The 22,564-nt window shown below is 47.2% G+C and overlaps 10 protein-coding genes across 10 annotated transcripts; 6 read left to right on the top strand and 4 right to left on the bottom strand.

The window, feature by feature from the left end:
* Window positions 1–304: 304 nt before the first annotated feature.
* Window positions 305–560, top strand: F5891DRAFT_1041594 (uncharacterized protein). The gene is made up of 2 exons (XM_041362071.1): window positions 305–451; window positions 501–560. Exons 1-2 carry the CDS (start codon window positions 320–322, stop codon window positions 528–530), a joined length of 162 nt encoding a protein of 53 aa, XP_041224444.1. The 5' UTR covers window positions 305–319; the 3' UTR covers window positions 531–560.
* Window positions 561–675: 115 nt separating this feature from the next.
* Window positions 676–1,984, top strand: F5891DRAFT_1041593 (Mn superoxide dismutase). Its single transcript, XM_041362070.1, has 8 exons — window positions 676–802; window positions 859–1,021; window positions 1,077–1,255; window positions 1,309–1,372; window positions 1,424–1,461; window positions 1,517–1,531; window positions 1,593–1,613; window positions 1,662–1,984. Exons 1-8 carry the CDS (start codon window positions 692–694, stop codon window positions 1,731–1,733), a joined length of 663 nt encoding a protein of 220 aa, XP_041224443.1. The 5' UTR covers window positions 676–691; the 3' UTR covers window positions 1,734–1,984.
* A 3,195-nt stretch (window positions 1,985–5,179) lies between these two features.
* F5891DRAFT_441513 (terpenoid synthase) lies at window positions 5,180–7,080 on the top strand. The gene is made up of 9 exons (XM_041371848.1): window positions 5,180–5,682; window positions 5,737–5,875; window positions 5,932–6,068; window positions 6,125–6,172; window positions 6,227–6,360; window positions 6,417–6,523; window positions 6,583–6,600; window positions 6,656–6,899; window positions 6,955–7,080. Exons 1-9 carry the CDS (start codon window positions 5,549–5,551, stop codon window positions 7,026–7,028), a joined length of 1,035 nt encoding a protein of 344 aa, XP_041224442.1. The 5' UTR covers window positions 5,180–5,548; the 3' UTR covers window positions 7,029–7,080.
* A 2,593-nt stretch (window positions 7,081–9,673) lies between these two features.
* F5891DRAFT_1129299 (uncharacterized protein) lies at window positions 9,674–11,991 on the top strand (the record flags this gene model as incomplete). Its single annotated transcript, XM_041364378.1, has 6 exons — window positions 9,674–10,080; window positions 10,129–11,036; window positions 11,089–11,395; window positions 11,447–11,480; window positions 11,534–11,917; window positions 11,971–11,991. 6 exons carry the CDS (start codon window positions 9,674–9,676, stop codon window positions 11,989–11,991), a joined length of 2,061 nt encoding a protein of 686 aa, XP_041224441.1.
* A 263-nt stretch (window positions 11,992–12,254) lies between these two features.
* F5891DRAFT_441090 (ras family-domain-containing protein) lies at window positions 12,255–13,694 on the top strand. The gene is made up of 9 exons (XM_041371847.1): window positions 12,255–12,406; window positions 12,487–12,517; window positions 12,596–12,626; window positions 12,683–12,744; window positions 12,804–12,810; window positions 12,869–12,941; window positions 13,001–13,019; window positions 13,079–13,171; window positions 13,233–13,694. The coding sequence occupies exons 2-9, from the start codon at window positions 12,500–12,502 to the stop codon at window positions 13,581–13,583; spliced, it is 654 nt and encodes a 217-aa protein (XP_041224440.1). The 5' UTR covers window positions 12,255–12,406; window positions 12,487–12,499; the 3' UTR covers window positions 13,584–13,694.
* Window positions 13,695–14,884: 1,190 nt separating this feature from the next.
* F5891DRAFT_1041554 (carbonic anhydrase) lies at window positions 14,885–16,135 on the bottom strand. The gene is made up of 4 exons (XM_041362069.1): window positions 15,938–16,135; window positions 15,792–15,886; window positions 15,664–15,737; window positions 14,885–15,596 (listed from the first exon to the last, which is right to left on the bottom strand). The coding sequence occupies exons 1-4, from the start codon at window positions 16,049–16,051 to the stop codon at window positions 15,244–15,246; spliced, it is 636 nt and encodes a 211-aa protein (XP_041224439.1). The 5' UTR covers window positions 16,052–16,135; the 3' UTR covers window positions 14,885–15,243.
* A 267-nt stretch (window positions 16,136–16,402) lies between these two features.
* Window positions 16,403–17,055, bottom strand: F5891DRAFT_917196 (uncharacterized protein; the record flags this gene model as incomplete). The annotated part of the gene is made up of 3 exons (XM_041373729.1): window positions 16,403–16,515; window positions 16,575–16,711; window positions 16,772–17,055. Coding segments are annotated over 3 exons (534 nt in total), but the record flags the coding sequence as incomplete, so codon positions are not given.
* A 665-nt stretch (window positions 17,056–17,720) lies between these two features.
* Window positions 17,721–19,026, bottom strand: F5891DRAFT_981518 (uncharacterized protein; the record flags this gene model as incomplete). Its single annotated transcript, XM_041377119.1, has 7 exons — window positions 17,721–17,819; window positions 17,964–17,989; window positions 18,044–18,128; window positions 18,427–18,491; window positions 18,550–18,658; window positions 18,719–18,742; window positions 18,871–19,026. The coding sequence occupies 7 exons, from the start codon at window positions 19,024–19,026 to the stop codon at window positions 17,721–17,723; spliced, it is 564 nt and encodes a 187-aa protein (XP_041224437.1).
* Window positions 19,027–19,418: 392 nt separating this feature from the next.
* F5891DRAFT_441023 (uncharacterized protein) lies at window positions 19,419–20,686 on the bottom strand. Its single transcript, XM_041371846.1, has 3 exons — window positions 20,055–20,686; window positions 19,733–19,995; window positions 19,419–19,683 (listed from the first exon to the last, which is right to left on the bottom strand). Exons 1-2 carry the CDS (start codon window positions 20,483–20,485, stop codon window positions 19,806–19,808), a joined length of 621 nt encoding a protein of 206 aa, XP_041224436.1. The 5' UTR covers window positions 20,486–20,686; the 3' UTR covers window positions 19,419–19,683; window positions 19,733–19,805.
* A 52-nt stretch (window positions 20,687–20,738) lies between these two features.
* Window positions 20,739–22,438, top strand: F5891DRAFT_1041538 (uncharacterized protein). Its single transcript, XM_041362068.1, has 7 exons — window positions 20,739–21,093; window positions 21,157–21,275; window positions 21,326–21,487; window positions 21,556–21,631; window positions 21,684–21,806; window positions 21,867–22,051; window positions 22,104–22,438. Exons 1-7 carry the CDS (start codon window positions 21,024–21,026, stop codon window positions 22,362–22,364), a joined length of 996 nt encoding a protein of 331 aa, XP_041224435.1. The 5' UTR covers window positions 20,739–21,023; the 3' UTR covers window positions 22,365–22,438.
* The last annotated feature ends 126 nt before the right edge of the window (window positions 22,439–22,564 follow it).

Raw genomic sequence — 22,564 nt, 5'->3', positions numbered from 1 at the left:
ATTCGTTTGGCAGGGCAAATCTGGGGGATGTACAAGTGTACTATGAATCCAATGGTCAGAAAGGCTGAACATGTGTTTGATTTGCCTAGACATTTGTGGCATTTACAGTCATATTCATAGTGGCTATGTATTTTGAAGAGATGATGAGGCACTTCTATATGTAGCACCTGAGTTACATCTGATGAGTAGCATAGTCAGCCAATAAAAGATCATTTATCATTTATCCTACAAAACTAAAGTCAAAACACTATAGTAACATGATACCAATGGTTCCTGATTACAATCCATTTCAGAAATTTGTGACATATGGAAAGCATGTATGGCCAATGTTGCACTTTGCATGCTTTTCATACTTTATAGTGTTGTCACTGCCAGTGACCTGACAGCAACTCAGGCAAAATTACTATATTGTCTTTCTGGGTTCATAGCTGTTTGTTATATGATGTTTGGTCTGGAAAAATGAGCCAAAATATGTCTGTGTATGGCTCAGTCTGGTTCACCTCTGTATTTCCGTGACTGAGCGTGGCTGAGGCATGTCGCGAGTTTTAACTGGGTGTCCTAGGGGGATTAAGGCGAATGTTGAACCTGAGAGAAAACGGCGTGGAGCGAGCCTGGGCTCGTCTTAGTCAGCAGGGCCTTGAAAGAATGACGTGCGGCGGAGTCCGTGAGAGCTCTTACTTGAATACTCAATATGTTGTCCACCGCAAAATCTGCTCTGCGGCCCTCTCTGGCTCGTCTATTTGCCGCTTCTACGACCAAAAGGTCTCTTCACACTCTTCCGGACCTACCTTATGCTTACAATGTTGGTGTTTCTTCATACATGAGCGCGGAGGATGCATCTGAAGCTTAATGGTTTAGGCTCTTGAGCCATACATCTCCGAGGCAATAATGAAGCTCCATCACTCTAAGCATCATCAGACCTACGTTAATGGACTTAATGCCGCAGAGCAATCTTATGCGAAGTCACCTTCCGTCAAGGAGAAGATTGCCTTGCAGTCAGCATTGAAATTCAACGGCGGCGGTAGGGCTCAAGCTCAAGGCTTCTTTTCTTGAAAGTTTGACTTTGTGTCATCTAGGCCACATCAACCATTCGTTGTTTTGGAAGAATCTTTCGCCCTCCAACGCTGACGGCGGCAATCTTCCCGATGGTCCCCTGAAAAAAGCCATCGAACGTGACTTCGGATCTGTGGAAGAATTCAAGAAGCAGTTCAATGCTGCCACCGCAGCTATCCAGGGTAGCGGATGGGGATGGCTCGTAAGACATTTCACATGTTGCATCATCTATATTGTTGACGTTGGCGTGCGAAGGGCTACAACTCTGCCACCAACAGGCTTGAGATCGTTACGACTGCCAACCAGGATCCTTTACTTTGTACGTAGGCTTTGAAGTCGGACGGGATACCCCCCTGACACATTTACGCAGCTCATACACCCATTATCGGCGTTGACATTTGGGAACATGTAAGTGTGATTGGTCACCAGCCCACGGTAGTCCACTGACGTTAGCTGTTCACAGGCTTTCTACTTACAGGTATGTAATGATATGGCACATAATGGAGCTATATTTCATGTTCATTTTTCTCTTTTCACAGTACCAAAATGTCAAGGCAGATGTACGTGTCCCTCTCTCTGTTCGAGAATTACGGCTCATACGTATGCAGTACCTGACCGCAATTTGGAACGTCATCAACTTCAAGGAGGCAGAGCAAAGGTTGGCTGAGGCTGCCAATTAGCTCAGTTGTTTATGTGTGTTTTTGCGTCATTGCATAGTAAACTTCCGTCGCATAATGTGATACGTTCTTATGAAGTTGAACACACGTTGAAGTTGCAGTTAAGTACCAGTCTACATATGTTGTTTGCTTCCACTGTATTACCTGCAACAAAAGTTAGCTTTTTCGAGCTCTGGAGGAATGCAAACCTTCCGTAGCAAACGGATTATACAGCAATTCTCCAGGAAATTATGATCAAGGTGTATTTCATGATAGCTGTTTGTGAATATTCCCGGTGGCGAGGTCAATATGATCCAGACTATAACAGAGTATTTGCAAGGTAGGGAGTTGGCCCGTCAAAACATCCACAATTTTACGCATGTTCTTTTCTCATGTTCAGAATACCCATTCTGCGACTGTCTCGTATAGCCTATGTGGGCATATCATATATCGAGCACTGCGCCCGCTCGGTGCGCATTACGTTGTCTCGCTATGGGCATTGGGCGTTTACAAGCAGTTCGATTCACGCAACTTCGGTTCAATCCGAGGTTCGGTAAACAAAGTAGCCCGATAGTTATGTGAGTGTTCTGCGGGGTCATGGCTGGGATGGGCCCCGCCCAAAATTTAACATTAGGTCCTGGAACCTTTTCAGACCCTTTGTTCGGCAAGGGATTGGAAATACCCGAAGGCCCTTGACCATTGACATCTGGTCCCAAATTGCCCAAGCAGGCATGCACTCTAGCGGAAATTAGGACCTTGAAGTTTGATAAAAATTGTCCACGAATGACAGGGCATCTCACTTTAACCACTGGCATCGGTTAACGATCACGATTGTTCCTCGTAGACGGTCATCGAGATCAATAATCTTCAGGAAAGAGCAGGTGTCTTATCCCCACGTCCATGTACGACAAGGTCCTGGAAACTAGCCGAATCCCGAAAATTGCACATGTACACTCTTCGAGAGCACCACCGGCCTCTACGTGGTGAATATAAGCGAATTCTAGCATCCTCTTCCTTGCTGAAGCATGTGCTTATTTACTAGAACGTACTAGATGGGCCAATTATTAAGTTTCCATTTTTTTTCAATCTGATTGATATGACTGACGTCGCTATAGGGCCCTGACGTGCCCTGACACGCTCACAGCCTTTCCTTCATGATCACGTTCCCTTTCATTCTTGATATAGACGATACATAGAGCCTCATCAAGTTTACTGGGTCAAGTTAAGTATGTTATCCTTGGGCTGTCCATCGAACACGAGATTCATTGACACCGCCACACCACAAGACAAAGGCTTCTAAAATTCTACCGCTATGTCGCATTACAACTGATGATGGTGGCGAAACTGGCTAACGGGGTTGATCATCAAGATAGGTCGATTAGATCATGATGCATAATGGATGATCGATTTGAGCTTCGGACCCACCGCGTTTCATTTTACTGTGCTATGATAGTATTCAGCACTAACCGATAGGAGTAATGGGCCTTTGATTGGGCATTCAACTTTGCGAGTCGTTGTGGAATGAGTCCTATATCAAGGACACAAACACTTTGCCATATATTATGGTTTCAGGTGAGTGGTGACCTGGTTGACCGGTGGCGTATTGACACTCGGTTTCCGATAGCTCGGCGCTCGGCGCTCAGGAGTTCAACACCTTGTTTCATGAGGCCAGCTTGACCGGGTCCGAGTCGGATGTGACTTGATCCAGGTTTCAGTTAGTGTTCAGCATGTACAAGCGAGTGATGTATGTTCTACTTATGTAAATACAAAAGTGGCCATTAGTGCTGTAGTTGTAAAACAGAGCGATGTGTCATGAGACACTCGGACCATGGATGAGGTTGTCTGTGTGAGTTCGGTGATGCACATGGTGCCACACACATCATAGAACGTAGAGAGCTGGATTAGTACAGAACTGATGGAAATACCCAGCATCGCTGCTCTACAAAGTGCCGACTTCTATTGCAGGGATAGTCACGGTAATACCAGAATAACCATCGGACTTCCAAATTCAAGTTGCATCAAATCAGCAGTTCCTATCGTCCACTATATGCACAGTTCTTCAGAGTTCTTCCCGGACTTTCCGCACGAAGCAAGCTCGTTGAGACACACTATAATGTACGTTGAAAGTTTTTTTGATTACCCCAATTGGTTTGCTGGGCGACGACACCGGAGCAGATAATTATTTCCATGAGCGGTTTAACTCATAAATTCTGCTCGAAGAGGGTCAGCGGCTTAATCATACACAAGGTCAAAACCCTGACGGCGACAAACACCTTCTACAGACCAACGTCTCGATACATTGCTGCTGGTACATACGCATGGAGACAAGCCCCTATGTCGCTTCTAGTACGCTCAATACGGCACCCGTGTCTAGTGAGATGCGTTAGACCAAACGCAGCTTAGCTTGATCACTCGATGGCTACCGGAAGATCTTGGCTGCCCAGGGCGATATGGTATGTAGCCGGAATCGGCGTTTATTCCAAAGGTGTCGAGGTCATCATCAATCTGTATTTGCTGCCCTGACCCCAAGACAAGGTGACCACACAGATTTGATACAGATCGATCCCTGTCTAAGACCCCGAGTCTTCACCCGTAATCATATCTAGGCTTTGTACTCGGACGCTAGTAAGCATCGTCATAGATGACGGCAGGCAGGGCAACTAGTAAGTACCGGCGGATGACAAGCGTGTGCACCCCACATTTTCCTGGTATCTAAGAATACAACGCAGTGTGTAGCCTTGGAACAGACGGAGGGACGGTACACTGGCGGCGGGCGCCCTGACATATTAGCGACGAGATATATGGTGCGGCAAGTATGTCCGAATCGCCGCCGACCCATTGCTTGATATATGTTCCGTATTTACCCAGTGGGAAATCGGCGTTCGGAATAATGGTTCGATTGGTGCAGTCACAGTACTCTCCGAAGACGAGTCTCAACGTTGTGGGCCTCTGAGATCAGAGCAGTTCGTCATCCGGTATTAGTGTGAAGATTGCACCACTAGCATTTGTTCACCGAAAAGAAGACTTTAAAACCACGCTGGCGGCACGTTGCTGCCTCGTGTTCTTCTCATGCCGTTCACACATCCCGGCATTTGGTCTTCATGAAAAGTCTGGTTGGTTGGCACTATCCCTTGTCGATGTCTTTCTCGCTATAATGCGGCGCAAAGCACAACCGAGCCTTGTCAGCATCCGCGTTTGAAGTTGTAGAAGTCGGACCTACACTTCTATTCCCGTCACCACCCTTGGATCTAGATTCCTTGCCAGGTGACAACACTACACAATGCGAAGGAGAGTCAGGTCGCCGATCTCCTTTAATCCATCAAGGAGATCAAAGAATGAGATCCAGCATCTTGCATTACAAGACAACGTGAGCCTATACGTTCCGTCTCAAACGTCGTAGACATTTTCGGTGAGTCCTTCCGTGCCCTTCGCAATCAAAGATATCTCGAAATTTCCTCATTCATCCTCGTTTGAGCACCACTCAAACCAGTTAGAGCTAACTGACATGTCAGCAGGCTTTACACTCTTCTTATCTCCAAGACACCCACCACTTGCCGAAAGATCGCAAATCAATCAAGGGTGCCAATGGGTCATCCTTCACGTGTAATGTGTCGTGATGTACTGATGATGGTGTGGGTGTCGCCTCCTCAATTTATGTCTTTTTTATACACTTTCGTTTAAGAAGTCTAGCTTCGGACAGGACTGATATGAGGACCCCTCCCTTTCGGTTTTGAATAAGAAGGGCCAGATATCCTCTCCTCCTCCACTGTAACCCAAGTACCCATCTCGAGCAAGTCCAAGCTGTATATTCTGTGCAACACACTGTCCTCATAATCATCATGCAACGATACGAATCCCTTCCACCACAATTTTACCTTCAGGATCTAGCTGCCATCACTGGCCGAGTCTGCGAGCTCAGAGTCAATCCTTACCAAGCCGACGCCGACCGTGCAGCGCGCTCATGGTTCAACCAGTGCGTATCATTCACCGTCCGTGGCATATACTTTGCACTAACAACAAATTTTAGAATAAGTGTGTACGATGATAGGAAGAAGTCAAAGTTCCTCAACTACGGCAAATTCGATCTCTTTGCTGCATTAAGCTTTCCAGATGCTGACTCTGCACATCTTGAAACTTGTATTATGTTCTTTTTCTGGGCTTTTTCGGTGCACAAGCTAGTCGTCATTCATGCAGTTCTATCAACTCACATACTGGATTTTAGACGGACGATCTTTCTGACGAAGGCGACCTACAATCCAAACCTGACGCAGTGCAAGCTGGACATGATATCTCCGTTAGTGTTTACACAAACCCTGATGGTTCCCGCCCAAAATACCCATATGCTGCAATGCTGTACGAGTATGTATTCTCGTTGCTAAACCCTGTGACGTAACTGATGACTGTGTGTTATCTAGCTTGCTAACGCGATTCCGCGGAACATCTACCATTGGAGCCTATAACCGGTAAGTTGACGCTGTAGTTGAAGGATTTTTATTCTGATGCGAAACTCCGTTCAGGTTCATTAAAGCATTTGAGGCATGGAGTAGCTCTCAAGTATCACAATCTCGCAACCGTTCTCAAGATCGAATGCCCTCGGTTGAGGAATTCATTCTCATGCGTCGTGCGACCATCGGCGGCGCTCTTGTGGAAGGTGAGAATATCTCGTATCCCCCTCGGCCTCGCATGTTGCTGAAAGTGTCACTTCAGCGATGATCGAGTATTCTCTTGACTTGGATCTTCCGGACGTTGTCTTTGAAAATCCTATCATCAAAGCGATGTCAGACGCGACAACCGACCTTATGACATGGCCAAACGTTTGTTATTCACTCATTTGACCTCTTGACTTGGAGGCTCATGTTTTCTCTTGACACAGGACCTTTGTTCTTTCAATGTGAGGAAAACGACATTGACCACTGGATCATACTGACTTGTTCATTCCTCTCCAGAAAGAACAAGCTGACGGCGATTACCAAAACCTTGTCTTTTGTATCATGCATGAACGCGATGTCGGCTTGCAGGAAGCCATTAACATTCTCACTGAGATGTTGAATCAACGCGTGGACGACTACGTCAACCTTAAGAGCCAGCTTCCGTCATTTGGTGCCGACGTGGATGCCGAGCTGGAAATATACCTTCATGCGCTGGAAAACTTCACGCAGGGGACCGTAATGTGGTATTATCTCAGCCCGAGTAAGTGCCGAGCGTCACTTTCTTGACAGCAAGCTTGACACGGTCTGTTGTACAGGGTACTTCCGCGGCGTCGATGTCACCAATCGCGAGGACCTCGTTGTGCCACTCTTCGAGAAAGGAGCATTCTAATGTGTGGCGCTCTGTGACATATCTTGTTTTTATTTTGTAAATAATGCTCATATTACGCGGAGTTTGTGATAACACATCTAATGAGGTTGTTGTTGTACTACCACTACCACTCAATTAATATGACCTGTTTGTGTATGTTCTGCGGTCCATAGTCTAGACATCTTATGGGCCAACATTTCGCATAAATGTTACTGCGAGGCGGCTGCCAAATACGAATATTGCTATCAATTACCGAAGTACCGCATCTGCAGCACCATTTCAAGATCAAATCTAACTAACGCCAAGAAATGAACGTGACATACACATAGAAGGCATCACTCCTCTCCAGCTACCCAAATCTCCTTGAGCATCAAAGGATATATCATATATGGCATCAGAACGTTGTCAGTACTAGCAGTAGAACCAAATCATTTGCACTGAACCAGAATAGTAACCAAGTGTATGAATTCTAAAGTAAGTACTTACTTACTACCAGTAGCAGCTTAGTAACACAGTGGGCCCGTGACCGGATCGAGGATAACGTACTATTGATCCGACTTATGTTAGGACTTCTGCCGCGCGTAATAATTTTCCACTTCTACTTCTGGGGTCTTTGAGTTCAAAAGGGACTGCTTGCAGTATCAGTATGTAAAAAAACTGGCAGGCAAGGGTGCGCAGGTGACAGGATCCTCAATTGGAACTAGTCCTAGTAATTAAAAATAAGTCTGCCAGTGTTTAACCTTTTCCCCTTGAATCCTGCGTTTGCCAAATCCTGGGAAGTTTTTTGGAAGTTCATTCTTACTCCAACCCTCACGCAAATCGGAACTACTGGCAGGGGATGAAGGGATATGACATTTCTCCTGGTATGTATCACGGTTTCACTTTCGCTACCGCATCGCCCATTTTGACAGGTCTCTGTTTTCTAGACTCAGAACACTAAGCTTGATTTAAGATTCACCATAGTGCAGATAGTGTTATGCTAATTGCAATGGAAGGTTTAGTAGATTATGCCAAACGAGACCCAAGCTATGGCTCGCGGCAGCCAATTGTGGTTTGCAAGTCCCTTGTTGTACTCTGCTGCGTGCATCAGGTGGGTCTGTCGGCAATTAATGATTTAATTGGCAGATCGGAAATTGCATTCTACAGATGCCTCGTGCAAATTCTATCTCTTATGGAGAACTGGCAGATGCCTTTCACGCTGTTCATCTCTCGCTACGACTTTTAAAATTGAGCGCAGGCGGGATCCGGGACCTCATCATGAGCTAAGTGTCACGTACCTGCCTATCTGGAAAACTCGTGGTTTTGATTTGCGAGCAAGGCTGATAGACTTCGCGGCTGAACAAGACCCTGAAGTTTGCGTTTGCGGTCAGGCGGAGGCCGCTTCTCTAACGCCCGTTTTTCGGGTCTGGCATGTATGCCATCATTGATGGCAGAATACCGATTGTAAGTATTTTATCGAAGCAGTCAAAGCGTTAATGTTGCATATCAGCATCAGGCAGACAGCTGATTCGATAGCAAATGACCTGAATGATGGTACGCCTGCTAGTGAATCACATCGTGCACAATGCTCTTTTTGGGGTCATTTAACCTGGCAGATCGAGGTTTTCCTTCCAGATCCTAATGTGCCAGAGGTGGCCAAACCAGAACATGTGTCCGTAACAAAGCTGCTCAGTGACGACGCCCACCCGAACACTGATAGCTCATACGTGAGATAGGCATGATAATCCACCGGAGTTCGCACTCTTTTCGGTTCCTGTGCAGCGACACTATTAGACCAGACTTCTCGACGCATTGTCTAATGAACTCCGTGCTTCGGAATTAAGCTGATTTAGAGAAGCTTCCCTGCTGCCCCCTTATAAGTTATAACTGCCGCACCACAGAGCCACTACTGTTGACTTGCCGTATGGTGCAGCAGAAGTGAGCGGCCCGCGATTTTTCGCTCCCGTTCTGACCATACTGTCTCTACTGCCATTGTCTGATAAGGAGAGATCATTTGCAAACTCAGAGCTCATATTTCTTCGCACATCCATATTAATGTTCAGTCGGTCACACATATACTTAGGTCAGGGTCAAACCTACTAAAGTGCGTCGTGTCTCTATAAGACAATAATGTCAGTTAAAGTCTAGTGGGTCACAGTCCATCTCCAAGAATTCCCCCTCCCATCTCTCTTTCAAAGCACTGATTGTCTAGTGATTCAAGATGATCCAAGGAAGATCCAAGGAAAGTCTACCACACTTTAAGTCGCCAAGGTTCAAGCCCGAACGTAAATCCTGACTCATGGGCTTCTCGTATTCTCCCCAAACGCGACCTGAGGCTGCGAGACAAATCTCATGCACATGAATTACCTGCGAAGTATTCGAGAACAGCTAGGTTTCACAACCATGCAAAGGCGTACTGCTATGTGATGGGGAGACCTCTAGCGGCTCATTGAGATAGGGCAAGGCACACATGTAAAATTTCCCCTCGACTCAGATCAGAAAATAAATGCTCATGCCGAACAACAACATTCAGGGTCCAGGAGCTTTCGTCAGACGAGCACAATTGGCGGGCTTTCTCCATCAACCGTTTTCAAACTCCTATTGGAGCCGATTGATGTGTCACGTGATTAATGCGTGCTTTTATTGCGGAGTACTGACTTGGGAGGCGTCACTGGAAGCGATCCATCATGACCTCCAAACGCAATTTCTTTGGTAAAGGCTCTGTCGTGGTTGCTACCGACGATGGCAGCCCAGTTCGACGCCTGGCAATCACTGCTGACAGTCTCGTGACTCAACCATTCGAGGGCATCGACATCATTCCAGATGTCATCGACTACGCCGCCCGAACACATGGCACAAAAGATGCTGTGGGTTGGCGTGATATCGTCCGCATTCACGAAGAAGAGAAGGAAGTAACAAAGACGGTCAATGGAAAGGAAGTCACCGAGAAGAAGATCTGGAAGTATTTCCAGCTCAGTGACTACAAGTACCTCAGTTTCCTGGACGTCCAAGAGCGAGTTTCGGCGCTCGCACGAGGTCTTCTTCACCATCAAATCACGAAGGAAGACATATTCAACATCTATGCTCAGACGAGGTATGCCTGATGTCCTGCAGAAACCTTCATGGCTGACGCCTAAGATAGCGTAAACTGGCAGCTTATGTCTCATGCGTGCACAGCAATTGCAACTCCTGTAGCCACTGCCTACGATACCCTTGGCGAATCTGGACTCACACATTCATTGAACGAGCCGAATTGTGTTGGTGTTTTCACTAATGCCGACCTCCTGACGACCCTGAAGAATGTGCTTCCGAATACCCCGTCGGTCAGGCTCATAGTCTATGATGGTGATGCCAAGTCGTCACTTCTCGATGATATCCGCAACATCAGGGAAAACGTAGTCATTCTCTCCTTTGACGAACTGCGTGAGATTGGTGCAAAGCAATCCAAGGAGGGTCTGAAGGAGCGAAGGCCATCTAGAGACGATGTGGCTCTGATCATGTATACCAGCGGCACTACTGGTGCCCCTAAGGGTGTGGTACTTACTCACGGCAACGTCATTGCCTCTGTCGGTGCTGTCTACACGCTTCTTGGTCACCACCTCGGTACCGATGACAGTTTCCTGGCATACCTCCCACTCGCCCATATTCTTGAATACATCGTGGAGCTTATCTTATTCTTTGTCGGCATGAAGACAGGCTACGGCCGCGTGAAGACCCTTACAGATGCATCCGTACGCCAATGCAAGGGTGACATTGTCACTTTCCGCCCCAGTATCATGGTTGGCGTGCCCGCCGTGTGGGAACAGATCCGTAAGGGGATTACCACTAAGGTTAACGCTAGCGGCACCTTGAAGAAGGCCATCTTCAATGGGGCGATGGCGGCCAAGAAGGCTGATGTTCCTGGCCTTAGCCAGCTGGCAGATGCTGCTGTGCTCAATAACATCAAGCAAGCCACCGGAGGACGACTCCGTCTCGCATTGAGTGGTGGCGCTGCTCTTAGCAAAGAAACTCAAGAGTTCCTGTCGGTTGCACTCGTCACTATGCTCCAAGGTCAGTAACTTCCCGAGCCGATTTGCGAATATGTTCACGTAATTGAGGGCAGGTTATGGTATGACTGAATCTTGCGGGATGTGCGCCATCTTGCCCCCCGAGCTCATGCAATATCGCTCGGTTGGACTGCCTGTTCCTTCAGCTGAAATAAAGCTCCTGGATGTCCCTGAAGCGGGCTACAAGTCGACTAACAATCCTCCCCAGGGAGAAGTTTGCATTAGGGGTCCGTCGGTGACCAAAGGATACTACAAGCGGGACGACCTCAATAACGACGAGTCTATCTTCACTAAGGATGGCTGGCTGAGGACTGGTGATGTCGGTCAATGGAATGCTGATGGGACTCTTTCTCTGATCGACAGGTAATCTGACCTCCTGGACAATCTTCTTCGTCTGATACGCATTCATTTCAGGATTAAGAATCTCATCAAGCTGCAGGGTGGCGAGGTGTGTTAAGTTGTCTTTCTTTGCCACAGATCAACTAATCTGCCGCTTCTCAGTACATAGCCCTTGAACAACTTGAATCGACGTACAAGTCATGCTACCTTGTGGCGAATATTTGTGTATACGCAGATGCTGAAGCCAAACAACCCATTGGTATTATCATCCCCCATGAAGCCAATCTGCGCCATGCTCTCGAAGCCAAGTCCATCCCCGCAGATGCGAACGCTCAGTTATCGGATTTGTGCGCCAACAAGGCGGTGCAAGATCTCATCCTCAAGGAGTGCAATGCCATCGGGAAAAAGAACGGCTTCAAACAGATGGAGATTCTAGAAGCTGTTATTCTGACGGCAGAGGAGTGGACGCCCGAAAGTGGCCTCGTTACCGCGGCACAGAAGGTGCAACGCTCCAAGGTTGCGAAGAAATTCGAGAAGGAGATTAAGGTGAGCTTCAACCTTTATGCTTTTCGGTCTTCCGTTGACGACAGCTATAATAGGCAGCATATGCTGTCCAATGATTTCATGTAATTTGGTTGACTAACCATTTGTGTTTTTACTTCTCGCTTTACTTCAGTCTTTGACAATTTCACCTATTGTACAGTTTGTATGTTTTAGTCGGATTTTTAGTATGATAAATGTGATAGAGTACACAGTTGTTGTTACTTCTACGGCTTTTGATGAGTGGAGTGGGTGCTATGTATAGTACTAGTGTGAGTGGCATCTGACTGCGGTTTCTCTGCAATTGGGTTTTGTATGGTCAGACTAGAGGATGCGGTGCTGTGATGGCTTATATAAGTGGTCCCAACCCGCGCGCAAGAAGCCAGCGGTCAAACGCAGTCACCGTGTTCTTCTGCTTCTCACCTCTCTTCTTTACTTGGGCTTCATTCTCATCACAATACTCATTATACACCTTTTTGTTTTCTAACGCTCCTTGTAATTGTTGAATTTCATCGCGGCTAGCGCGCAGGCTTGCCTCCGTCTTCCATTAGTCCGAATAATCTGACCGCTCACAGCCCAGCAACATTCATGTCGTCCCAAAACCCAGTACGCATATTTTGTTCCTTTATTCGAGTACTGGCTCTCAAGTCTTACATTCCGGCGCCTTGTTTGCCTCGCGCGTAGATTCGCAGAAAACTGGTCATCGTCGGTGACGGCACGTAACCGCAGCCCTTTGTTTCTGGCCATGTCCGGCTAAACTTGGACTCACAGGTGCTTGTGGGAAGACCTCCCTACTATGCTCTTTTGCGCTGGGAGAATTTCCAAAGGAATATGTGAGTCTATACACCGTTGTGGCATGTGCCTACCGAGCGCAACTGATCTCACTCTCAAGCAACCGAGTAAGCTCCCTTTGGAGGGGCACTTATCCGGCACTGGCTTACCTATTGACCTTCTCAGCTATATTTGAAAACTATGTCGCGGAAATCAGGCTAGATGGTAAACCTGTGCAATTGGCACTTTGGGATACTGCGTTTGTACCTTCTCTTCTTGCGCTAGACTTCTCTTTTATCTAACTATTGTGTCATGCAGAGGGCAGGAAGAGTATGAAGTAAGATATTGATATTTCATTACCGGGTTTTCCCGCTTGCTCATTATCTCCTGCGTCAGCGTTTACGACCACTGTCCTACTCCAAGTCACATGTTATTTTAATTGCTTTCGCTATCGACACCCCAGATTCTCTGGATAACGTATCTGTAAAAGTAGGTTTATATCGACACGTTTTCTTGGCGCGCCTGTCGATCCCTGATCCGTCCTGTCTAGTGGATCGAAGAAGTTCGGAGCATATGTGGCCCAACTATCCCAATTCTACTCGTTGGGTGTAAAGCCGACTTGCGTCCATCTCCCAATTCTCCTGATATTGGCAACTTCGTCTCGCGTGCTGAAGCTGAACGCGTGGCATCAATGATCGGTGCACGCGCTTACAAGGAGTGCTCCGCCCTCAAGATTGAGGGTGTGGATGATGTGTTCGAGGCTGCCACCCGAGCAAGCATGCTTATGAGAGAGGGCGTGCCCTCCTCTGCTCATCATAGAAGGAAGAGCAGTGGGCGTAGTGGTGAAGCGTCCAACGGAGACTCGACTGGTGGAAGCTGGAAGTGTTGCGTTGTCTGCTGATAACCTCACTTACCCGCGTTCATTTCGGGTTCATTGATAGCTCTTCGGATGGCCCGCTTCTTCCTCGGCATCATCATTGACCTATGGACTAGCTTCAGCTCTTGCACATACGTGATATGTCGCGTTGTTCTCGCTTTGATTTCGATCCGGAGCTAATTGCCTCCACCTTCCCCAAGTAGTCTGCTAATATCACAGGATCTCATTTGTCTGATTTTTGTTCAATGCATAGCATACTTTTCTTTTTCGTTTGCTCGGCGTTTGCCCTATACGCTATGTCAAAGCTAAGTCTTGGACCAGGTTCATGTTTAGACTTCGGATCGTACTTAGCATCTTATACATGCAATATCTGCACACTGGAGAAGCTGGATGAATTATCAAACGAAAGCAAAGTAGGGTGAAATTGTACATGTGTGCATGTGAATCTGTCAAACCCTGGATGCACATCTATCAAACGAAGAATCGTCGGAAAGGCTTTCGCAGGAGTCCGGGTCTGGCCGCGGATAGACAATTGGCTCCGACTTGCAAATGTTGTCAACTCGCATGACCAATGAAATTGGCCTCAACGATCTTGTCCATCACATCACTGTCAGATAACCCGGAAGGGCCGAGAGTTCCAACGAATTAAGTGAAGGGGGTCAACCAGCGTGTGAGTGAGTCGTGGCAGATACAGTTGCTTTGGCACCTCCGCAGAGCTGTGACCGACGGGAACAACTTACATCGAAACATCATGTACGTACTAGGCGATGTTCTTGTGTGCCAAGATAGTGCCAGGCATGGATAGAGGCTGGCCTGGGTCCTCGCAAGTCAGCGGTCAATGCAATGAAGAGATGATGATCAACTTGGACGCCCCATCACGACTAGAAGACTTCCTCATTCCTTCAATGCTCTATGCAGCTAATCTAAAATAGATGGTCAGCGCTAGCTGATTTTAGCCCAGCCATGGTAGCTAGAAGCTTACACAGATTGATGTGACCACCTGGTGAAATAACCAGAAAATTCAAACCCACGATTCTGAACAAATTTTAGTGCCGGCGTCCGCTTGCATGCTGTAACGTTCAAGTATCAGGCAAGATCCGAAGGACTGAATAGTGGCGCCTTCTGCTTTTGAAGTGAGACTTATTAGGATCACCAGTTGTAATGCTGAGCTGTCAATGAAGTTCCAGGTCAGACCGCACGCGCGTAACCGTTGCATCAAAAAGTAGAATGCTGAATTTGAAATTTGAAAGCTCATCTTTCAGCATCGCATCAGTGACAGTATATATACTGAATATGCAGGTGAGCCAGCGTGCTTACATCCCAACTGAAACCGAGCGCTGGAAGTCTGGCTATCTTTACCTCGGGATCTGAAAGAGAAGGTTGCCGGGAAAATTTGTTGCCACAACTGTCATTGACCATGCAGTGGCATCGCATTGGGTCGCTTTCTTCATTTCTTCATGTGAGCAGCGATTCAAAAATGACGATGCATTATGGGAAAACGAAAGAGGTTATGTTTGAATTTGAACTTTGAGACCATTCTTTAGCGGCATGTACTTATAATTTACAAATAATATTTACCACATTCTTGATGTGTACAGCCATTCTAGAGGAAATCTAGTGAAGAATTTGGAATTGGAAAACTTGCAGCTTGTCATAAAAAAGGACGAGTCGAAAACTGTTCTCATCAAGCCTGAGCTTCCCGGAAGACGAGCTCATCGATGCGTCCACGGGCGAGGTCGTACACCCATCCGTGCACAGTGACTTTCTTCGCATTCGGGTCTGCCCATGCGGTGGTGATCGGTTCCGAGTTGCAGATATTGTCGACTTGCGTAATGATATTGGTTTGAACGACTTTATCCAACGCCTCACTTGCGGAGCACGCGGAGAGGTCGAGGGATTGAACGAGCGCGATGAGGGGGCTTAACCAGCGCGTGAGCGGTGTGTCGGGTTGGGGCGCACCGGTATCGGCAGCTGCGTCTTCGGCTGCTTTCAGGCAAGCAGCAGCACCTCCGCAGTTAGTGTGGCCAACAAGGACGACTGTTAACGATATATACCCGTTAGAGGAATAATCGAAACCTTATCATGAGTATAATGAGACACTCGCCGTGTTCAATGCCGACTACTTTGACAGCATAAGTGAGAACGGAGAGCGCGCTATCATCGTTGAGGTGGAATTGGCTGCAAGGATGGTTGAGTAAGCTCCATGGCCTCAGACTTCGACGAATTACGTACTTGGCGATGTTTCTGTGCACAAAGATATCGCCAGGCTTAGAGGCTGTAATGACTGATTCCGGCACCCGCGAGTCGGAGCAGCCAATCCAAAGGATCTGAAATTGACCTTCATAAATGGAGTTAGATGGGACTTGGGGTGGGCATACCTTGGGGCTCTGGCCGGTGGCCGACTGAGTAAAAAAATCGGGTGTGCCCTTAATTACGTTTTGCGCCCACTCCTCATTGGCGTTGAGTAGGGTTTGCATAGACTCGTGGGACATGCTGTGGAGAAGTGGGAGGCAAAGAGGTTTCGGAGGGCGGTCGGACTACAGATGTAATATATAGCCGAGTGGCACCATCTTATATATCTTGACTGGCACTGCTAGATAAAGTTCGGTAAGTAATTTATTCTACTGTTTTTAGTCTACTGATCTATGTTTTGATAAGTAAAGCTGTACTTATAACTACGCGGTCTGATCCCGGCGCCCGCTGTTCCGTACACTCACGGGTCGGTCAATTGACAATGACCTAAAGCTCGTCCAGCAAGCCAAGTCCTTCCAACAATTCCAGCGACTTGTGATATTTGATGGACAGAGCTAGTATCATATGGTCCGCACATTCCTCCTGCATGCTTAAAGCCCATCTTGAGGGATGCCGACAAATATACGAACAGCTTCTCGCTTGGCGTCAGTGTCTCCTTTGAGGGGCAGACCATAAGCCTTGAGAATAGTCTCGTAGCGCTCCTCTACATAACACCACGCGATCAGTGAACCATTTCAAACCCAAGTTCAAAAATGCACTGACTTGTAATATGCTCGAATTCTCCCCTAGTAGCAGGGAAGTTTGGCGGTGGCTTGCCATCGTTTCCAACGGGCGCCTTGAGTGGCGTATTCAAAACTGTACACCGAGAGTTGTTCAAACGCGCAGGAAGTCGCTGTTGGCTGTGATAGATAGCAAAGGTACGTCAGCCTCCGTATAGTTCATCTCAAATACTAACGCACTCAATTTCCACGACTTTCTTGAGTGCCTCGATCTTCTTGTCCAACTCCTCCAACGCAGGTCCTTTATCCGTGTTCAACTGCGTAAATTGCTCCTTCAATGCAGCAAACTCAGCCGCGAGGCGTTCTTGTGTGCTCTCGATCGACGCGAGTTTCGACTTGAGAGACGCAAACTCAACTGTCACGTCATTGCCGCTGAATGCCGTGGAAGGGACAAGCGCGAGTGCTTGTGATGCAGCCGCTATCTGATCTGCCATCGCTGCAAATGATGCGGAGAGACGGTGTGGCCATAACGGCGCATTCAAGCTAGCGTAGTCAAAAGATGGACTCGCTAGCGAGACGTCAATAGTCGGCGCCGACGACCCAGGTCGGGACTCTCCTGAAAAAAGGCCATTTGGCGACTGAGGTTCCCTGCTAAACATGGTGGTGAATGATCGGTTCTGCCAAAGGCTAAGTTCTTGAAGGATTTATGGCAGGAAAAGAAGGGGCGCGGGTGGGCCGAGCAGGGGGAAGTTCCAAGCTCACGGACACAGGAACATGAGATTGAATATGTTATCCTTGACAAAATTCTCATACGATGTGCGAGAATTTTTTCGTCGATGGGACTAGGAGACGGAAGAATGTATGCCCATTGGACATGCCATGCCAACGGATGTGAACTGGCTATGAACCGTGAGCGAAGGCTTACTATATCTGCGCGAGTCTGATCATTGACAGAGTGCTCGGCAATTCCTGCTGCGCACCCGGTGTGCGAATTTGTAAAACCACTTAACAGACAGCCAGGAACGAAGTTGTGTTGTCCCAGGTTATCCTACACGACGAATCTCAGACGTGGACTCTGGTGGAATCGGCTTATCGCATGTAATTGTAAGATGTAGTTCCTACCAAGACCATATCACTCCATCTATGGCCAATTCGTCGTTAGTTTCCCAGATTCAGGCAAGCTGGGACCTTAGTGCAGTGCTTGAGCGTTCACTGCTCCGCGGCCATCAGTCACCATTCCCCATTCTTCGAGCGAACTCTCGAGGTACCCTGACACTTTGCATTGACCCTGAACAACGGGGTGTAAATTGCTGAATGTCCACAAATTACTTCATATCATTTCACTTCTGAGAAATAAAATGAAATCCCCACAAGTCCGACGGATACACATCAAATACTGTGCTCGATCCATGTTGTTGTTGTCTTCACTAACATCCATCCTTATCTTCAAGTCTTTGCCTAATGAATCGACAAGCTTAGCCTATCATGTAGGATTTAAATATAAAATCGCACCATCAAACATCCACCGGTGGTTTACGACCTGCTGATAGCTGACTACATAGTCAAACAAGCGACCTTCGGGGTCAGGCCAGCCCCACTAAGTCAATCCAGGGTGTACAAATATACATGGTTACAGAATGACACACATATAGGGGTACAGTGTGGGTAATGCGGATGTTTTCTAGGTAGTCTTGTGGACAAGACAACGTCAGCGAGTACGAGAGGACAAGCAGATCGCAAGGCGAGGACCTGATAGAACACAGACGCCGTAATGTTATTTCCGCTGTCGTTTAGCGTGAACCGGAACCGCATCAAGGTCAGCGTCATTATTAGCGGCCACGTTGCAAGCAAGAGGTAGCAAAGATCTAGATTGGAACTCATCCGATCATGCATACGACATGGGCGGCAGCGGGGTAGTCTCGCTTGAAGTTCTGGGGTGCTGTGTAGTCGTGCAAGGGGTCTGTTCTCCTCCGCGAGATTTGCGTAACATTACATTAATTCGAGAAGATCAGATTTACCATAGTATTTTTTTTTCTTCGAAATCACCATGAGGTCATAAAGTTCAGAAGAGACAAAAGGAAAGCTGACTTTGGAAATTCCATGATCATTTCCGTACGAGTCGATACCCTACGGAGCCAGATATCAGGGTATATTGATCATTCCGAATGGATGCAGTTGTAGACTGACTGAGAGGGCAATTGCAGATTGAGTCTGAATGTTATATTCATTTCTGGAGTAGTTAGATATCAGGAACGGCCAAGCTTGGTCGACGTCCAACGGAAGATATTAGACTAGTAAACGTGCGTACTTGAGATGTGCGTGACACCTCAATTACTTACAGTAGACAGCGAGTCCCCAATGTACTGGAAAGTAATATGAAATGGTTCATGCGGCAGAAGACTGGCACCCTGGTTGAATGAGATGTGGTTAACTGACAAGACACCCATCCCGATTTTAACCGTTAAGCTCAATGCTCTAGAAAGTTGTCTTGTCATCACACCCAGTCGACCTTCACTACTGTATTCGATGCAGAAAAGAGGTCGCCGAAAAGGATGTCATTGATCCTTTGTGTAGCATTGAAAGTCTAGAATCCCCGTAGCTTATTGGCACCTAGAAAACGGGATTGGACGTGTAGGGGCCGAAGTTCCATGTCAAGGTTCTGCACGTTGATCTCGAAGCCAAAACTGGTCCTAAGAATCGCTCGATAAATTGAACAAAAATCGCTGGAAAGACAAACTCACCACCATGTCTCTGGCTCATCATAGGAAACACGGCAGCTTCAGCAAACTCTGGATGCAAAGTAGAAAGAGTGCTGCCTTGACCCGTAACAATGAAGAAATAAACTGTGCCCACTGTGGAGGATGACGTGTGAGGATCGGCATCGCAACTTTGTACAAAGACTGCATTCTGCCGTTCGGCTGTGCGCTCTATTCAGCTGCCTCAAGTTTCAGCCTGATAATGATAGTGAACGCTTGCGGATTTAGAGATATCCATTCTTTAACTTGCCAAAGCCTATATTGGTCCTAGGTTGGGCTAATGAAAGGGCCGTGGAAGGAGTTTACAGTGTTCAAGGTTATATCGGGTGGTGGGTATGCTAGCAGCGGTAAAAGTCATTGGACAGCACATACAACCAGGTATCTCTTGACGTCAATCTAAGCAGCACCATCAGTAAGGAAAGCTGTTGACCGAGTAGTTTCTTACGTGTGGTTGAATCTAAATTGTCCATCCTGTAGTGTTTCATTCGAGTCTGGGAAAGGATCCGTAAACCAGTCATTTATAGGTGACGCTCATCCATATCAATTAGATTGCATGCTCGGCGACTCACGTTACAGTAGATTTCTGTCAGGTCTGAGTCGGTTCGGCAATGGCTGCAGGGATATGAGATCGAAGAACGTTGGAAAGGCATGTTATAATGGCTCGTCTGTGGTGCATGGTGAAGCGTTATACTGGATTTACATTTGTCACTTGTACAAGCCATCTTTCTGTGCCCTTGAAAGTTGCAAATGACTAAATGTGGGCTCACTAGCAGTCAATGAACAACAAAGAGATTGCGGCAAGCGCCTCCTTGGCCGTTCCATCAGTTTTGTATTTCTCCCTATATGAGACATAGACGTCTAGGGGCGAGTTGAAGTGTGTCTGCAATCCGCTAATCGATGGTGCACGGAAAGCAAGCACTAAACGCCCTAACGGAGGCGCCACCCCCACCAGTCCGTCACTCCGCCGGCCGTTTAAATGTGCAGGTCTTCCAACTTGCGGAACCACTGTTGTCCTGTTCGTGGTATAGTGGTCCCTGGCGTTTGTTGTGGATGGTACAAGTACTCGAATGTCAACTCCTCCATCCTGACCGCTGGTAGGGTCGTCGTTGTCAAGTGAGGAGCAATGAACCGGCGACCTGCGCCCGTTGACGAGTGTGAAATCTGCATCGAGTCTGCCTGTAAGAAGACTAGTCATCATTTGTCTTTACGAGCCGGAGGAGATACATCACCGAAGGTGGCGTGTAGGTGGCCTGAGCTTTTGACATAACGGACTCGGATGAGTGGAGCATCTGCCCTCGAGGAGAGATTCGGCGTTGATGATGACTTGAAGTAGCTAGCATCGCTTCTGTTTAAATGTTGGCGTCGCTCAGCGCTCAGCCTCCAATAACAAATAAGAGCGGAAGTGAATTTTGGTCTAAGGGCATTTGTAATCATATATCTTACGTTGAACAGTGAACACAGCTTCTCGGCACCAATTTGTAGTCTTTCGATGATGCCAAGGCCTTCAAGTTGTAAGGCACTTTGAAGCCACTAACTCAACTTGTGGCATTATAGAGTTTTTTTTCGACGTATGTCACATAGCCCACAGTATCTGTGTCTCGGTATCACCGAAAGCCTCAGTGACAATGCCAGCATCATGATATCGAGCGAACTTAAGACGTATCCATGGAGCTGGTAAAGGTTCAGCCTTCCAAGTCATCCCTGGTACATCCCTTGTACATCCCCCCATTACAACCATGACTTCAAGAGGCATCCCGCTCGATGTGGCTGCTATAATGTCAATTGCACTGGAAGGTATTCTATATGGCGAGTAAAATAGTTCATTCATCACATGTTTACTCTAGTACTAAGCTACAAGTTGTTCTTCAGGGTTCTCCATCCTCATGTTTATAGGTACCATTTGGGCGCTGACCTACAAGCGTCGCCTGCGAGAGGTCAATCGCCTAATTGTTGCAGTGACCGTCATGTTATTAATACTGAGCACCGCAGTTCGTTTCTTGCTTCTTTAATGCTGCATCAACTACTGAAGTTCCCCAAGCACATGATCGTAGACATCATTCGCCTTGAAGATGGATTGGTAAAATACCGTGACACATTTCCTGACGGGCCCGCGGCATTCTTCGCGGACGTGTCCCAAATTACATATGTGATCAAGAATGCGATATATATCTCGCACACTCTGCTTGGCGATGGGGTTGTGGTAGGTCCAACTTTCTGACTGCCAGCTTGGAACCCTTTTGGCTTATAGAAATGTAACTCCAATTAAAGATATACCGCTGTTACGTTGTTTGGCAATCTGCTCGGATCGTTATTCTGCCAAGTATACTGTGGTGCTGTAGTGCATGTAAGTTTACAACCATGCTCAAAAAGTCGTGTGTTCTAACGTTGCCTTGAAGTGACTGGCTTTTCTGCAGTCTACAGTGTTTCGCAAGCCACTAGCAATGCTGGAAATATCTTCACGAAGGCGACTGGACAGTCCTTCTTCGCTTTGACACTTTCGACCAATTTAATAAGTTCTGGTAAGTACGCTTCTATGCCAGCACAATGTCGAAGTTTCATCCCAACCTGAATGTAACTAGGTTTACTGGCATATCGCATCTGGAAGATTGAGTGCAACGTCTCTGCATTACGCACTTCAAAAAGAACCTTAACGCCCATATTGCGGGTTCTCGTGGATGCCGCCATTTTGTACTCTGTGGTGCTCTTCCCCACACTCATCTGTTTCGTCTGTTCGAACAATGGGCAGTATGTTATGCTAGACATGGTGAGTCCGCCGTTAACACTTGTTATCAAGCATCTGAGCTTCGATTATCTAGCTCGTGCCGATCATCTCAATTGCTTTCTACATGGTGCTCGTTCGCGTCGCGATCAGTCAACACGCTCAAGATTACGTCTTGACGACTTTCCATAGAGGGACGACGACAGAACAAGAAACCTTGCCTCCTGTGAAGCCTTTGCGGGTGCATATATCCCGTATTACTCAAATTGACGATACCTCGGCTCACGACATGGAGAGTGAGAACCTACCATCGACATACAAGGTATATCCTGTTGAAGAGCAATCTTGCGCCGTGTAAACTATTGTAACATTTATCGCTTCTTTCTATGTTTCCAACATTATCAATGAACAGAGTTTCCACAATTGTCTTTACCAATTTGGTGTCGGATTATCTGCAATGTAGTATTAGAAGAAGACAAGATTTACATGTGCACCCAACCAGATCCGAAACAAAAGGACCTGTTGGTGGCTGTGGATCCGGAATAACTTATCAGGCAC

The sequence above is a fragment of the Suillus fuscotomentosus genome (assembly GCF_016647785.1).
Source record: "Suillus fuscotomentosus strain FC203 chromosome Unknown F5891scaffold_36, whole genome shotgun sequence".
Taxonomy (NCBI): Eukaryota; Fungi; Basidiomycota; class Agaricomycetes; order Boletales; family Suillaceae; genus Suillus; species Suillus fuscotomentosus.
Note: the sequence above shows the minus strand (reverse complement) of the source record. Positions and strands in the feature narration are given on the sequence as shown.

What these genes read in the sequence shown, in the direction of transcription:
- F5891DRAFT_1041593 (XM_041362070.1), top strand. Translation starts at nt 692, where the DNA reads ATGTTGTCCACCGCAAAATCTGCTCTGCGGCCCTCTCTGGCTCGTCTA. An exon ending in ATTGAAATTCAACGGCGGCG is followed by an intron (nt 1,022 to 1,076) that starts GTAGGGCTCAAG and finishes TGTGTCATCTAG; the next exon opens with GCCACATCAACCATTCGTTG. An exon ending in GTAGCGGATGGGGATGGCTC is followed by an intron (nt 1,256 to 1,308) that starts GTAAGACATTTC and finishes TGGCGTGCGAAG; the next exon opens with GGCTACAACTCTGCCACCAA.
- F5891DRAFT_1041554 (XM_041362069.1), bottom strand. Translation starts at nt 16,051, where the DNA reads ATGTCCCACGAGTCTATGCAAACCCTACTCAACGCCAATGAGGAGTGG. An exon ending in CCACCGGCCAGAGCCCCAAG is followed by an intron (nt 15,887 to 15,937) that starts GTATGCCCACCC and finishes GGTCAATTTCAG; the next exon opens with ATCCTTTGGATTGGCTGCTC. An exon ending in AGTAGTCGGCATTGAACACG is followed by an intron (nt 15,597 to 15,663) that starts GCGAGTGTCTCA and finishes TATCGTTAACAG; the next exon opens with TCGTCCTTGTTGGCCACACT.
- F5891DRAFT_1041538 (XM_041362068.1), top strand. Translation starts at nt 21,024, where the DNA reads ATGACTTCAAGAGGCATCCCGCTCGATGTGGCTGCTATAATGTCAATT. An exon ending in ACTGGAAGGTATTCTATATG is followed by an intron (nt 21,094 to 21,156) that starts GCGAGTAAAATA and finishes GTTGTTCTTCAG; the next exon opens with GGTTCTCCATCCTCATGTTT. An exon ending in GACCAATTTAATAAGTTCTG is followed by an intron (nt 21,807 to 21,866) that starts GTAAGTACGCTT and finishes GAATGTAACTAG; the next exon opens with GTTTACTGGCATATCGCATC.
- F5891DRAFT_1041594 (XM_041362071.1), top strand. Translation starts at nt 320, where the DNA reads ATGGCCAATGTTGCACTTTGCATGCTTTTCATACTTTATAGTGTTGTC. An exon ending in TTTGTTATATGATGTTTGGT is followed by an intron (nt 452 to 500) that starts CTGGAAAAATGA and finishes AGTCTGGTTCAC; the next exon opens with CTCTGTATTTCCGTGACTGA.
- F5891DRAFT_441513 (XM_041371848.1), top strand. Translation starts at nt 5,549, where the DNA reads ATGCAACGATACGAATCCCTTCCACCACAATTTTACCTTCAGGATCTA. An exon ending in GCGCGCTCATGGTTCAACCA is followed by an intron (nt 5,683 to 5,736) that starts GTGCGTATCATT and finishes AACAAATTTTAG; the next exon opens with AATAAGTGTGTACGATGATA. An exon ending in TATGCTGCAATGCTGTACGA is followed by an intron (nt 6,069 to 6,124) that starts GTATGTATTCTC and finishes TGTGTTATCTAG; the next exon opens with CTTGCTAACGCGATTCCGCG.
- F5891DRAFT_441090 (XM_041371847.1), top strand. An exon ending in ACTGGTCATCGTCGGTGACG is followed by an intron (nt 12,627 to 12,682) that starts GCACGTAACCGC and finishes TTGGACTCACAG; the next exon opens with GTGCTTGTGGGAAGACCTCC. An exon ending in TGGATAACGTATCTGTAAAA is followed by an intron (nt 13,172 to 13,232) that starts GTAGGTTTATAT and finishes CGTCCTGTCTAG; the next exon opens with TGGATCGAAGAAGTTCGGAG.
- F5891DRAFT_441023 (XM_041371846.1), bottom strand. Translation starts at nt 20,485, where the DNA reads ATGATGACTAGTCTTCTTACAGGCAGACTCGATGCAGATTTCACACTC. An exon ending in TTGTTGTTCATTGACTGCTA is followed by an intron (nt 19,996 to 20,054) that starts GTGAGCCCACAT and finishes GGCTTGTACAAG; the next exon opens with TGACAAATGTAAATCCAGTA.